The following is a 14801-nucleotide window of genomic DNA, read 5'->3' as shown; positions in this document are numbered from 1 at the left end:
TATGAGGTCAAAATTAGCCCTAGATGGGCTAAATCTTTCTATAGTTATCCACTATACAGGAGAAAGAATTCCAAATCACACAGTGACTAGAATTTTGTCCTACATATAGGAGCACTGCACTGCTACTCAGAGGATGATGCTCCTCTCAAGTACTCCAGGCTCATGAGTATGAAGGAGGGATTTCTTTGTACTGAGAGGGTGCACATTTCTGTAGAGAGGAGGGTACTGAGAACTTGATCTCAAAGATATTCAAGCCATTGGCAGCCACTGGCTTCCATGCCACAGGGCACCTGTGAAAATTGCCTGTGTGGAGGAAGGTAGGATGGAGATGGATCTTGGAAATTGGACTAGGTCAAGTCTGTTCTCTGTATTTAGAGGTGAATATTCATCACTATAGATACGTAACTGGGTAATGTAGCTACTGTACAGCATATAGAAATTTAACTTTCATACAGGTTGGGAAGTGGTTAGAAACCTTTCTGTTGCTTGCTTTCAGCAGGGACAGGAAGAGGTGCTCCTGTCCAGGAGAACACTGATTTAATGCTAGAGTCTTTATAATCCATATTAAAAGAAAATTTATTTCCTGTTATTCTTGGCAACTCTCATGTGTTTGTGTTTATTTGTCTCTTGCTGTATTTCCTCCAGATTTGAGGGGAGACTTGATTGCATATTGAATCTATCATTTGAAACCTTTTACTCCCTGCTAGCCTAGTTCTCTGCTGTCACCCTCCCACCCTCCTCTCACTCATGAATCACAGGTCTTCCTGGGAACTCTTTTTTTTTCCTAGAGAAACATAATATTTTCTCCAGCATTTTTTTTTTTACCATGGATAGCTGTGCTAGATTTTCCTGACAATTGGTAGCTGCTAAACACAGGGATAACTCCTCCCAGCACATGAAATTTGTGCTGAGGACACATCTTTTTACTGTGCACATGCCATGACTTTCTGGTGGAGAATTAACATCTCCAAATAAAATGGCAAGATGACTGAAGTAAGAGAAAAGATGTAATAAATATCACATAAGTAGAGAAGAACTTGTTCACTGCAACCATTTAACTCAATAATGGGAATAACTGAGACACCACATTAAAAATTACATATCTAGGTCAAAAGGATTAGGACAATGTCCTTTTCATTGATTTTCTGATTTTTTCATAGTTTCATCAGGCATTGGCTGTACATGATATTTTGGTTGAAAAGATGAAGCACTAAGACGTGGGGGACTCTGAGCCGTGTCTTCATGTGCAAGCAGTCAAGTCTGGATTTAGATGGTATTTCTAGAACAAAAGTGGCTGTGGGCCAAATTACCCATTAAGCTGCCTCTGAGAGTGCTCCATAGATCTTCAGGACTAAACCACACAATGCAGGTTATTGCACAACACTCTCCTCTACTTCCCTTCCTGCTGAAGCTGTGGTGTGCTGATCTCGGACTGCTGTAATGGGTACAGCCTCAGCCCCAGTGGCTGGAAGCACTGCCCCCACCTGCACAGGTCAGACCCCGCTCTGTCTCATAAACTCAGCCTTTGCAGTGCTCCTGCACTGGCACTTTCCCCTGGCTGTGTGAGCCAAGCACAACATATGCCATCAGCTGTTTGTAATTCAGCTTATTCTTCCTTTTCCCTTACACTAGAGTCAGCCCACACTTCATTGGCACTTGTCCCATACCCAGATTTATCTCCCCTGCCACTCCAACCTAAATTGCCATGATATCTGGACATCACTTTCTCTTGCAAGCCAGGGAAGTGGTTTTAAACACACCTCCAAGTAGGTGTGCTGCTCGTACAGTTGGGCTAGCCACAAAGAAAGCTGACAGAGCCCTGTTTTTAGAAGCATGATTCTGCATTTGTGGCTGATTTTCACAACCTCTCCTGGCCTGGAGCAGGAGTTAGATGCCCTGCAGTCACTTCCTCCACAATGGCTGTTCCTTCTCCTCTTGCTGTCACAGCTCCCCGGTACCCATCTGTGTGTCCAGTTTGAAGGCTGCTGGCTAAAGCCAGTGCTCTGATGTCTGCTTGCCAGTGAAGCAGTGCCTCACTGCTGGGCATGTGGAGCTAACAAGCACAGGAAGGCTGTTGAAGCAGCTGACACGTCATCTAGAAGCTCCTGAAAGTTGTTGCCTGAATCCTGTCTGCAAGAACCCCAGCATGATCAAAGAGCGTTGACATTGGGCGTCTCAGCCTGGAAGGATCCCTCAGGGATGTACTGCTGGCTGCCCTGTGGGCTTGTCCTTCACAGAGGGGACTGGTCCTTGCCACCTACCCAAAAAGAGCTCCTCTACTTGACAAGGAATAGCTGGGTTGACACCAAAAGGGATTTTAGCTTTAATTTAAAAAAAAAAAAAATTGTCTGGGTATTTTTTTTCCGGAGGTATAGAAATACACAGTCCTGTAGTATTGACCCCTGACACCACATGGTGACATTGTTTGACAGTGTACATTTGTCCAGTTGTGTGCAGCTCCTTGACTGGGGCACAGGAAATCTGAATTCCAGTTCTGAATCTCTTCACCCCCTGCTCTCTGATCTTTAGCACATTGCTTTTTTTATCTCTGTTCCTGCCATCCTTAGAACCTGTAATGAAGCAAGCTGGAATAAACTCCCACAAAATAGAAAGCTGGATTTTAGTCCATTAAAAAAGTTAGTTAAAAATGGGGAATTTTTGGGGAATACCACAAAGGTATTTGATTGTCTAGTTTTGCTATTAATGTAAATTATTCTTTCAAATAAAAACATGTTCAATAATGTGAATTAGATCAGTTAAAATACAAACAGCATGTGCTTGTTGCTAGTATGCTGAAGTATATTTAAAAAGTGAATTGTGAAAAGCATTCTATTTATTTGATGAATAAATTATCTATCAGAATGCAGTTTGGGCCATTTTACTAAGGTTGTAATTTCCACACAAATCCAGCTAGTCACAAATTAGCAAAAAGGTGTGATAGAGAAGCATATGTGATTCAATGTGTCTAACTAATAAGACATGTCAGATCTCACCTGCTTAAATATAAGAATAAATGTAGGTTAAGCTGTGCATTTTTAAAATAAATGTGCATATTGATATAGTATATGTTCTCAGTTAAGATCACAGATAAAATTACATTGAAAGTCAACGTGTAGAGCTAACTTCAAAGCTGCTCAGATTGCTCAGAGCCTTGTCCAAGTGAATTTTGAAAAATTCAGCAGGGGATGGAGAATCTGCAACTTGTTCTAATATTGTACCATGCTTAAGATGGAGAACAGTTTCCTGATGTCAAATCAGAAATTCCTTTATTGCATCTTTCATCTGCTGCCTCTGTTCTGTTTGCTGTGCATCTCTGAGCAAACTCTGTCTCCCCTACAATATTGCTGCAGTCAACTGAAGAAAATAACAAGAAGAAACTTTTAATTAATATGAAGCACAACTTTTATTGCAAAACAAGGCATTAAAACAATTGAAATATATTCTCTTCCTTTGGGGAAATTGTGTTAAAAAATGCAAAACATGACCAAAAAATCAGTGGTTCAATTAAAGGATTTGCAGGCTGTGTCCCTGCAGCAGGCCACTTTTTCTATGCTCACACAGCATCTACTTATTGTGCACCACCTTCTCACTCTGAGGTCACTTTCAATTTCTCTGCCTTGGGTTTAGTAGCCTTGGGTCTCACTGTTTTGCCCTTAGCTGGATCTTTGCCTCTTTTGGTTTGTCAGTTTTCATATCCTGTAGCTATTTCTTGGCCGTCTTGACTTTCCTTGGGACTTTCTTCACAGCCAGAGCTAATCAGGGCTCCTTGGCAGTGCCAGTCAAGGGCCAGGTGGGTTTTGGCCTTTGCTGCCTTCTTGGCACCTTCAAAAGTGTTTCTTTTCTGCCTCGTGCAGTGAGTGTAGTTGCTCCTGAGATTCTCCGTGCTGTGGTTAATTTCTCATTAGCCCTGCTTGAGCCCAGCACTGTCATCACACACTGTCTCTTTTGGTTCCACTGTCCATCAGCTGCTCTCTTTGTAGTCACTCATCGGTTCAGCTTAGGAAAGGCGTCTGAACTCCTCGTAGTCTCTGCAAACCTCTTTGCCATTTCTGTTCCCTGAAAGTCCCCAGGGGCACTGCTTCACAGTAGATTTTTGCCTCTCCAATCTAAAAGCTTTGCTTGTTCCCTGTTTTCCAAATTGGAACAGGACCAAGTTAGCCACCCTTAAGTAAATTTGCCTGTGCCTTACCTGTACCTGCACAAAAATTATAGAAGAGAGAAGTGGATCTGATGTCCCCATGTTGAGCACAGACTGGACAAAATGAAATTCCCTGGCTGCGTATGTGAGTGCAAGATCAAGAGATGCTCATGAGGACTTCCAGACAAGGAAACCTTGTACAGCTGCAAGGTACTCAGCACACGACTGACAGCCAAGGAACATCCAACACGCAATTTCTTACTGAACTCCCAAGACTTCTGTCTCAGTCTCTCCAACAAAGTATTTCTCCAAAGACAACAGGGAAGTTAAAATCAGGATTTACCACCCAGGCCCCAGGTGCAAGCTCCTTTTGCACTGAGTAGCACGAGCTGCAGAACTGCACAAACACGAGCTAATCACAGGCAACACTGGTTTGCAAAACCATAACCACAGCTAGAAGGTGAGCCTCATTGTGAAAAACAGCAGTACAAAACCAAGTTTCTCCCTGTGGCTAGCAGATGATTGCAGAGATATGGAGCCAGTGACTTCCATTGAGGAGGGGGAAAATCTGATTTGAAACAGGATGTGGGGTGCCCAGACCAGGGGGCTGAGCTGTAGGAGAGTGCAGTAACACTGGAACAGAGCCTGCAGCTCCCTGAGCATAAAGAGGGTGCTCTCCAGGTCAGCACAGAGTCAGGAGCAAAGGGAGATGGGCAGGGCATGCTGGAGGCTGAAGTTGCAGGCACTGCAATGGGAAGCAGCAGGGTGCCAGCAGCTCTGGTAGGTACTTGGTCCCCCAGCTCTCAACATGGGGAGGGCAGTTCTGCTTTCATCACAGGGTCTGTTTCTCTTAGCATAAATGAGGTAAACTCCCAACTATGTCATGGCCTCAAGCCAGAGAACACGCTAGAAGACATTTAGCATAAGTATGTGGATTTTGGTCACATTTTTTATCTGCATTCATGATGGGGAAGCCATTCACTAGGTCTCAAACTCCTCAACACAATCTAGCCCCTTTTCTGCCTTCCTGCTGGTGATCCCAGAAGGTGTCAGTCTCTGGTAGCAAGGGCTGGAAGTGCTGTGGCCTAGAGACATAGTGGGGGGTACTAATACAGGCAGGGAGAGAAAATAATTGTGGGGCCACAGGGCCAGAATTAAGGATTATTAGTTCCTGTAAGAAGCCCTGGGCTGGGCTGGCAGAGAGCTGCAGGGCAGGAATGAGAAGCACTCACAGGGCTGCGGTTAAAAATGTATACTCAATTCAATAGTTTCACCCTAATTTGCCTCGTCCTCCAGCACCAAAACAAGCTCAACAGTGAAACAAAAATAAACTGTAGTCAAGTCTCCAGGTAAAGATTTTGCAGTGCAAGCCTGGAAAGCTGAATTACTAGTAAAACATGCAATAGCATATAACCTTAGTGCACACCCAGCAACAAGATGCCCTCAATTCTTCATCAGTGGCAGCATTGACAATCCTGCAGCATGCAGCAGTGCAAGTTTTGTAAACTCGCCCTCCCACATATCCTGAACTCCTGCCTTTTTTACTTCCCCCTTCCCTCTCATAACCTGGAATCCCTGCTCTTGTCTAATTTAGATGCAGCCTCCGTGACACTCACCCCACAGTGCTTTAGCTTTGCATTTGCAAACCCCACCACCACACCATCCCTCTCTGGTGAAGTCCACCCCAGGCAGACCTCACACACATCCTCACAGCTTTTATATATCTCTGTGGTGCTGCACATTCCACAAAAATCACTGCTTTGTAAAGCAATGGCTGAAACCTTCTCCCCAGGCACAGCATCCACTGCTGCATCACAGGATGAGTTGGCAGCCCTAGGGACAAGGCTCTCTGCCCCATGTCCTAACAGCAAGCTGCTCTACATCTAGTGTGGAGGGGTTTTTTGCACCCAGAACTGGAGTAATGGGAGTCGTGCTTCCAGCAGAGGTGTCTGAGCAAGTGCACTACCTTTATGTTGGGCCTGTCATTCTAAACAGGGTGAGGAATCTTTGTGGAGTGAACAGAGTGCAATGTGTGTGGAATAAATAAGCATTTTGATATATAGTGTCAGCTATATGCTCATATTAAGTGAGCATATTCTGTGTGCTTATAATAAATAAGCATAACAGCTTATTTATCTGCCAGTGACTAACTGCAAGGAGCTCCACCATTCCCCTGCTCAGCATCTTTGTGCAAGTCAGTGGCTGTGATGCATCAGCACTTGTGGAGCAGAGAAAGTTTTTCTGTTTGAGGTTTTCTCTTGAGGCCAGGGGAAGCAGGTGTCTGTGTTTCTTGTGTTCAGTATAAAACCAACCAACTGGTGCCAGAGGCGCTACTTTCAAAAGGTGATTTCTGAGCAAAAGGTGAATGGAAAAAATAAATATATATTTATAATGGTATGCACCAACACATGACTTCCTGTTGACTAAACAAGCAACCTCTCCTCTGCTTTGAGGCTAGATAATTTAAATTATTCACTGTATTTTTGCTGTCTAATTCTTGGTAATTTGCTTTCTGAATCTTTTGTAAAAGTAATGGTGGCATTCCTCCTCTCACCACACCTTACACCTGACCACTGCTCTTCAGCCAGCAGTTATTTCTCTGTTTTCACTCCAAGACAGAAAATAAAGCCCTGAGCACAAGAAACCTGAAGGGATGCTAGAACATTCTTCCATGATCCCGAAAAGCTGGAACAGTGCCTCTTGCTAGATAACACTCCAAACACAGTAGCACAGGGACCCTCTCCAGCCTTCCCCACCAGCCTTTAACTGGGCCAGGCTTTGATCAGAAACAGTGATGGAGACATATTCAGTATTTTCCTCTCCCATATCCAAATAGGTTTTCATTGAGCAGAAAGGACAGAAAACTGAAGTAGTCAGCATATCCCCTTGTGTCTTAGCTCCCATCGTATGCTTGGCAGATGTAACAGATTTGGCAATTTACAACCAGGGAGAAAGTTGGAAAAGCAACCAGATCAGGATCAGCGATCTTTCCATGGTTTTCCAAGCTACTTTTTTTTTTTTTTTTTTTTTTAACCAGAGCAGGGGTGACATCTGCTAATGAGCAAAATCTTGCTGTGGGAAGAGAGTGCAGCTCCTGTTTTAGGCAGAACTGCATAGGAACTGAAGGTCCCTCTTGAAATGTCCCCTAGACTTGCTACAGGACTAAAGCACATCCACACCAGCAGGTTTCTGCTCTGGGGATTAGAAATAGAGGCAAAGGAATCTCTACCACTGACTTTGTGCACTTGCACCTCACATGTGAAGGAAGTTATCAGTCTAAATGAAGGGCATTAAAAAGCCTACAGCAGTGCTTAGACTTGAGAGCCTTGCCATTAATTATAGTTCATCTGATTGTTCATCCATTCTTTCTTTTTTATCTCTGTGTAGAGCAAAGAAATTCTCAACATTTAGGGGAAAGAGCATGTTTTAAACATGGAAGGATGAATTCCACTTACAGGCAGGACCAAAGGATTTAGTTATACATTTTATGGGACTTGACATGTAAAACCTTTGAGAAAATAATTTTGCACCAATTAAATTTATGGGAAAGACCAGGCTGGCCTTGGAGAAATTTCTTGATTCCTTTCAAAGTAGAAAATTTATATAAATTTTCTGCAATCTTTTGGCTATGAAAATTGAGAACCAGCACAAGAATAAAGGTGAATTTACTTTGATTTATTGAATGAAACACAAACAGTTGTGATCTCTAAGAAGCAGATTCCTGTTTTGGTTTTTGCTTGTGCTTTTCTCTTTTTTTGATGTCCTGTGTAACAAATGTGCTCTTTGAATTATTAAAAGAAAAATCTAGTATATTATAGTGTGATGTGTTGATCTGACCTAGGAGATTTGTCACAAGGTGCTACTAGAGCAAAGGCTGAAAGGGGGCAGCTGTTTCATTAGCCAGAGTGCTCTCTTAGGCTGTGTTAAGTAGGACAGGGATTCTCGAGGATTTCAGTCTCTTCTAGCTTTGGTCAAACACTAGGAGCCAGATCCTCAAGGAGGATAATTGCCACAGCTCTTGAGACCAATGCAGCTGCCAAAATGTGTGTTCATTGAGCATGTGTCCTACCCAGGCATTTCCCTCAGGAGTAGGATAGCCCATGCCTGGGCTTTGCTGGAGTGCTTCTCCATTTCCTGAAGTAAGCCATGGTCTCTGCTCTCAAAAACAAGTCCTCTCCTACTGCAGGGCTAGAGAGTCTGCTCTGTTCTGGCAACTCATCTCTCCTTTGCCTGTTTTTGCATATACTGGTTTCACAAAGCCTTAGCATTCTGAAAACCAGTAAAATTAATAAGGAAAGTAAATCAAGCAGAGAAAAAATGAAGAACTACCATAGCGTGAGGTAAACAAAAGCAGCCATGCCTCACTTGGGGCAGATACAGAGCAGAATGTCCCCTGGCTGCTTCCTCGGCACCCTGGCCAGCACAAGGCGCTGCCCCAGCACTTGGCTGTCCTTCAGCCCTGCACAGGGGATGGGTGCCAGGGCAGGAGCAGAGCCTAGGCAGCCCAGAGCAGTGCTGGCAGAGTAAAGTGTGTGCATCCTGAGTGCCAGCCCGGCTGTGACAGCGCAGACCTAAGGCAGGGGGCCCTGACTGTCACCCTGCCACTGGAAGAGCTGGTGCCAGCTGGAGCCAGAGGTGCTGGTGCCATACCACCTGGAACAGCAGGATCAGGCCCAGAGTCACTGCCCACTGGTGCTTTGTGTGCAGCTTTGCAGTGCAGGTCTGCCACCACTCCTGGCACGTTGACAGGGCTCAGACACCCGTGGCAATGTTCAGGTGCCAAGGTGAGGCCAGCCACTTCCCACTGAACCCTGGAAGCTGAATCCCTCTCACTCTCGTCTTCAGCTTCAGTGCTGCTCCATGCAACTGCCAGGCTGTTCAGGGGATCACAGAGGAGTGGGGAAAGTCTGCCCACAAGTTGGTGCTCCCTGAGCTCCTTCCAGCAGGGTGGCTCCAGGTTGCTGCACAGAGCTGCCTCTGTGGTGGAGCAGGGCATGGTCACCACCATCCCTGCACAGCTGCGTGATGCGAAGCCCGGAGGGATGGTGTGGTTTTGCCCACATTCACACTAGTGGTACACAAGCTCTCAGGCCCCCCTCTAACCACTAGACAATGTTTCCTGCCTTGTTATGCTATTGATATTATTTCAGAATAATTTTGCAGGTGGGGGGGCTGGTAGGCAGTGCAAGGGGGGGTGATGACCAATGGGTGCTGAGCATCTTTCAGAACTGGTGCCCCTTTGCATCTCAACACTTTTCTCTTCACTCCTGCAGCTCCAGAGACCCTTCTAACTCCTCCCTCAACCACACCCCGATGAAAGCCAGCAGGGAGTAGATAGGGGTGAATGAGGAGGGGACACACAGCCCAGTCCAGATTTCTGTACATCAGGTCAGAGGGCTGCACAGAGTCTACAAGATAACCTCCCTGTAATCCCATCACCTGAGAGAGACCCTGAGAGTCATGGACAGGTAAAATGAGTGCCTCTAGTTTTTTTCTCCTATGAGAAATGAGAGTCTTTCTGTCAGAATTAACTTGTTTTCCCTCTGGTGTTGACCATCCCTTTTCCTTTCCCCATGTGACTCACTGATCTAACTCCCTGCCTGTCCTGCTCTCACAACTTGCATCTCTGTGTCTCTTGTTCTTTCTCTTTGACTATCTGCCGCCTGTGCTCTTTTCCCTTTCTGTCATTTCTTTCTTGTGGCTATTCTCTGTTCCTTTCATTGTTTTTCTTTTCTAGAAACAAAGGATGATAACAGAAGGATGAACAGTCAGATGCTATTTGCCGTTTAAGCCCCTCAATCCTCTACTGCAATTTGTCTGTGAGCTTATTATGACTAATCACTCCCCACAATTGCATACTATGCGCACACTCAGGGAGCTTCACTCTGATTTCATTAATCTTTATTTGAGGAGAAGATCTCTGTTCAGGCTGCTTCTTCAGTGGCCAGGTGTAATCACAGCTCCTGTGTCCTTGCTGCTTTCCCTTGAGCTATGCTCTAGCCATAGGAGTTGCATGTGTATCCAGCAGTTTACACCTAGCCAGACATCTGCTCAGTTGCTCCACACAACATCTGTTCATTCATTATTCTGTTTGCACCATCCATATTCTGAAATCCTCCCTGGGAAAGGAAACCCTGGGACTGTGAACTCCAGAGGAAAGGGAGAAAAAGTGCTGATGTTAATGAACATTTCTAGTTGAACAAATGTCTTCTGTGATTCAAATCATCTTCAATTTGTTCTGAAACTGAAAAATAATCTAAGTGATCGCAGTTTTATTTTTCTGTGGTTTGGGGTCATTTCTTGTTCTTCGCTCTTATTTGCATCCACATGCAACTCTGCAGGGTCAAAAACACTGAATAGAGAAAAAATTTAATGAGATCAGAAAAGGGACAATTATAAGAAGAATCAGAAACAATTTGAAATCAAATGGTTTTACCCAAAATTTAAAAAAAAATAGAAAAGGGAAAGTCTGTTTTCCTTTATATTTTTGATGTGATAAAAAGTATTTTTCCATATGGGTTTTAATGAAACATCAACACAATTGTAATTGCTTTTCATCTGGCTTATATGTTTCTTCAGCAAGCAATTGCCTTGTGCACAAGGCTCTGCTCTGTTTTCTGCAGTTGTGGCACACTGCAGGTAAGTGCTTTGCAAGCCTCTGGCCTATCACACCTGAGAAATTTTCTGGGTTATCCTTTCTGGACAATCTGAGGGTCTGTCTCCACAGAACAGATCCCCTCTCCAGCATCTCTGTTATAGGGCACAGTCCTTTCCATATCCCTGCAATAGCACATCAAAGACTTAGAAAGCTGCAGTAAACCACTGGTTGATAATTTTATGGGAGACCAATGTGTGTGTGAGTGTGTGTGTTAGGAATACACACAGGTGTTCATTTATAAGTGTTTGTAAAAAGGCAGGGAAAGGACTCTAAGGTGGTAGGGAGTGAGTCAGCTCTAAGTATGAGAAAGATGAAGAAGAACATACAGTGGGTATGGGAAACATGCACACAACATGAACAGCCAGAGAAAGGGAAGATGAAATGCAGTGGGATCAGCCTGTGCTCTACTCCTGACACAGCCTGCAAGCCCAACAGAGCAGGACTGCAACAGTGGTTATGGGACAGACCTCCAGGAACAACCTCAGACTCTTGTTGGGCTTGATGAGATACTTAATGGGGATGCTTTACCCTCCTGAGTATGTGCAGTCTTCTCTGTGGAGTTTCTTCAAACAGAAGACATGTTTGAATGTGATGTGCTTCTACAGGAGCCTGTCAGCCTGGCATAACAGAGTATGTGTGTGCTTCTTCTTTCTGTGTGAGCAGGACAGGTATTTTTGCACTGCAGGCTGAGGGAGACAGGACAGGAAAGAGTCTTTTTCCTGTCTGTGGGACAATCAGGGCAGCAAGGCTGCCTGAGGGAGAATGTCTGTGATGCAGGTGAGGAGCAGTAGGGAGTGACACACAACCTCAAAGCACGTCACTAGGTAGCAAAAGGCAAGAGGATGTGCATGACTGTATGAATGAGTACCTGTGATGCAGTGGCCATGTGTCAGGGTGCACAAGGGACAGAAGCTCCTGGAGGGGCAGAGAGGACACCTATTAGCTGGTCATTAAGTGCTCTGCAGTGCTCAAGCTTTATGGTGACATTAGCAAACAGATGAAGGGTGTATACATGTGCCTAGAGGGATTTAAATTCCTAACAAACCCAAGTTCCCCTTTTCTACACTTCACTGGAGATCCTCCGGAAAACACAGCTCAGTATCTCTTAAACTTACCCCATCTTTGTGCGGAACATCAGCCTAACAGTGGGAAAAGATGACAAAGGACGTGATTATTTTTAACCTATTCACTTCTGTTTTGCATTGCTGCGGGGGAGGTGAGTACCTCACCTCAATGAACCCAGCTGCCTGTGTCCCTCCACTTGGCAGTAAGGCTGTTAGATATGGCTCATGACTACCTTACACCCTCCCTGTGCTCCTGCTGCCTCTCCCCAGCATGATCCCTGGGCACGGGAGCACGCCCATGCCAGTCTTGATGTCTGTCTGCTGTGGAAATGGTACTTGTGTCTGGAGAGGTGTCAGCATGCCTACCCTTTATATAATCCATCAGCTACTGTATGGCGTCTTTCCCTGGTCCTGCACACTCTCAACTCTGCTCCCCTTTCAGGCAGTGCTTGGAAGACATTCAGTCCAGTCTTCTCTGGAGAGATTCTAATTTGATCCATCCCTTGCCCCAGTGGATTTTCTGGGTTTCATATAGCAAAAATAACATCTCTTGATGGCTGAACTCCACACCCTCTCATCTTCACAGGTCTTCTCTGATGCCTTCATCCTTCTCCTTCATTGGTGTCCATGTTCTGGATATTTTCAGATATTTTCACACTCTGCCCAGCCATAGTTGCTGTTTGACTAATCACTATTAATTCACATACCATTTCCACTCACAAGGTCACCTGCTTCATCCCCAGAGTCACGTCTGCATCCTTTCCCTAGAACATTTCATGCAAATTACCAACACTTTTCTCATACAGAGAGGCTTGGATGTGAAGAGGATATTTTTGGTGCTGAGCCCTCAACAGAGACATGGTAAACTGCTGGCTGCAGTAAATGTAAATTCTCTCTTGTTTTCTCCTGCAGCATCCTCATGCAAAGGAGACTCTTCCTGTACAACTTCAGGAACCTGCGCAAGGCCAAGGGCCGGCGTGAAACTTACCTCTGCTATGTGGTAAAGCGCCGGGACAGTGCTACCTCGTGCTCCCTGGACTTCGGATACCTGCGCAACCAGGTAAGGGAACACCTTGCCATCGTCTTCTGAGGTGCCTGCAGCTCCAGTTTGCCTGGGGCAGCAGGGAGCAGAGGGCTGTGACAGCAACAGAGGCACACCTGGGTGCTGTGCTGGTACACGCTGTTTGGGGGATGCAGCTTCCGGGTAAAGCCATACTTTGTGCTACCCTGGGGCGAGTTACCAGTGAGACATCCACACTCCCTGCTGCTTTTCCAGTCTACCTACCTTCCTGCTTAGCTCCCGCCCATCCCGTTTGTACATCCCTCCACACCAGTGCCCGCCAGTGCTTCTCTAGCCCTTAAGTGTTTTGTCCCCGTGTGTGCTGACCCAAGAGCACTCCCCGCACCTTGTTTCTCCTCCCTCACACCCCATCCATGCCAGCCCTCCCTCCTGGCCCCTCTTACATCCTGCTCCCTGCCCCTCTACCTCACGCCTCGCCCCTGTCTCTCCCGGCTTCCCGAAGATGGGCTGCCACGTGGAGGTGCTCTTCCTGCGCTACATCGCAGCCTGGGACCTGGACCCGGGACGCTGCTACCGAATCACCTGGTTCACCTCCTGGAGCCCCTGCTACGACTGTGCCCAGCACATCGCCAACTTCCTGCGCTCCTACCCCAACCTGACCCTCCGCATCTTCATGGCCCGCCTCTACTTCTGCGAGGACCGCAAGGCAGAACCCGAGGGGCTGAGGCGCCTGCACAAGGCCGGGGCACAAATTGCCATCATGACCTTCAAAGGTGAGCTGTGCAGGCAGGAAAGAGATGATGGAGAACGAAGGGGTGTTGGTGAGACCCAGGAGAGGGGGAGAAGGTGGGGCAAGGAGCCAGAGAAGATGATGTAGAGTGTGATGATTTAGTGATCCTAGGAGAGAGGTCAGTGTCCTGTTGAGCACCCTGAAACTCCCCTGTACCTTGCACAGATTTCTTCTACTGCTGGAACACATTTGTGGAGAACAGGGAACAGACATTCAAAGGCTGGGAAGGGCTGCATGAAAACTCTGTCCATCTTGCCAGGAAACTTCGACGAATCCTCCTGGTAAGGGCCAATTCTCCTTCTTCTTCCAGTGCCTCTTCCCTCAGCTTATTCCTCTCTTCCTCACTTTAATTCCTCTCTTGCTCTTGCTGCTCATCCCTGCCACCTGCCATTTCATTCACTCATATGTCTTCGTCTTCCACATCCCTTATGCCTCTTGCCCCAACTTTCTTCATCTCTTCTCTCCTTTTTCACTTCCCCTTCTTCCACCTCTCATCCCATCTCCTGCCATTCCTACCTCATATTCATGGGTTTCTGCTCACTTGACAACTGACCTACCATTTATATTTTGTCCTGCAGCCGCTGTATGAAGTAGATGATTTACGAGATGCCTTTAAAATTCTGGGACTTTGAAGTGAAAGTCATCAGCACTCAGAAGACTTTGCAAACACTTGCTCTTTGATTTCTAACTCTCTCCCTTACAACAGATCTTTCTCCTCTTCTCTCCTTACATCGCTCTTCCTTCCAGCCCTGTGTCTAGAGATAAGACTATCCTTTTTATTTCTAAGGAGAATTAGGCTGATCTTGTGAAGACACCTTCTCCAGGCTCACACCTTATCCATTGCTAACTGGGAATAGCCAGGACTGCAGTGACATTGCCAAAGAGTGATTTGCCTCCCCTCAGTCCCTGCAGAGCTAATCCAGGTGATCCATTAAACAGAGCTCTGGGTTTAGCCTTACCCACGTGGGAGCAGACAGCCTGCAAAGCTGTTTGTGTGACTGTGTTCTCACTGGCACTGCACTGACCTGCACATTTCATGAAGGCTTCAGGGAGCACATTTTTTGGCTCTTAGAGCTCTACTACACTCAACTGCTCTGTGTCCTCCCCTGTGAAATGGTTTATTTGTCCTT

General features: G+C 45.9%; 1 protein-coding gene across 1 annotated transcript; it reads left to right on the top strand.

The window, feature by feature from the left end:
• Window positions 1–11558: 11558 nt before the first annotated feature.
• Window positions 11559–14311, top strand: AICDA (activation induced cytidine deaminase). The gene is made up of 6 exons (XM_053969805.1): window positions 11559–11573; window positions 12131–12192; window positions 12740–12920; window positions 13384–13654; window positions 13837–13952; window positions 14250–14311. The coding sequence occupies exons 1-6, from the start codon at window positions 11559–11561 to the stop codon at window positions 14301–14303; spliced, it is 699 nt and encodes a 232-aa protein (XP_053825780.1). The 3' UTR covers window positions 14304–14311.
• The last annotated feature ends 490 nt before the right edge of the window (window positions 14312–14801 follow it).

Source organism: Vidua macroura, chromosome 2 (genome assembly GCF_024509145.1).
Source record: "Vidua macroura isolate BioBank_ID:100142 chromosome 2, ASM2450914v1, whole genome shotgun sequence".
Taxonomy (NCBI): Eukaryota; Metazoa; Chordata; class Aves; order Passeriformes; family Viduidae; genus Vidua; species Vidua macroura.
The sequence above is the reverse complement of the archived record's forward strand: the minus strand, read 5'-3'. Positions and strand labels throughout refer to the sequence as shown.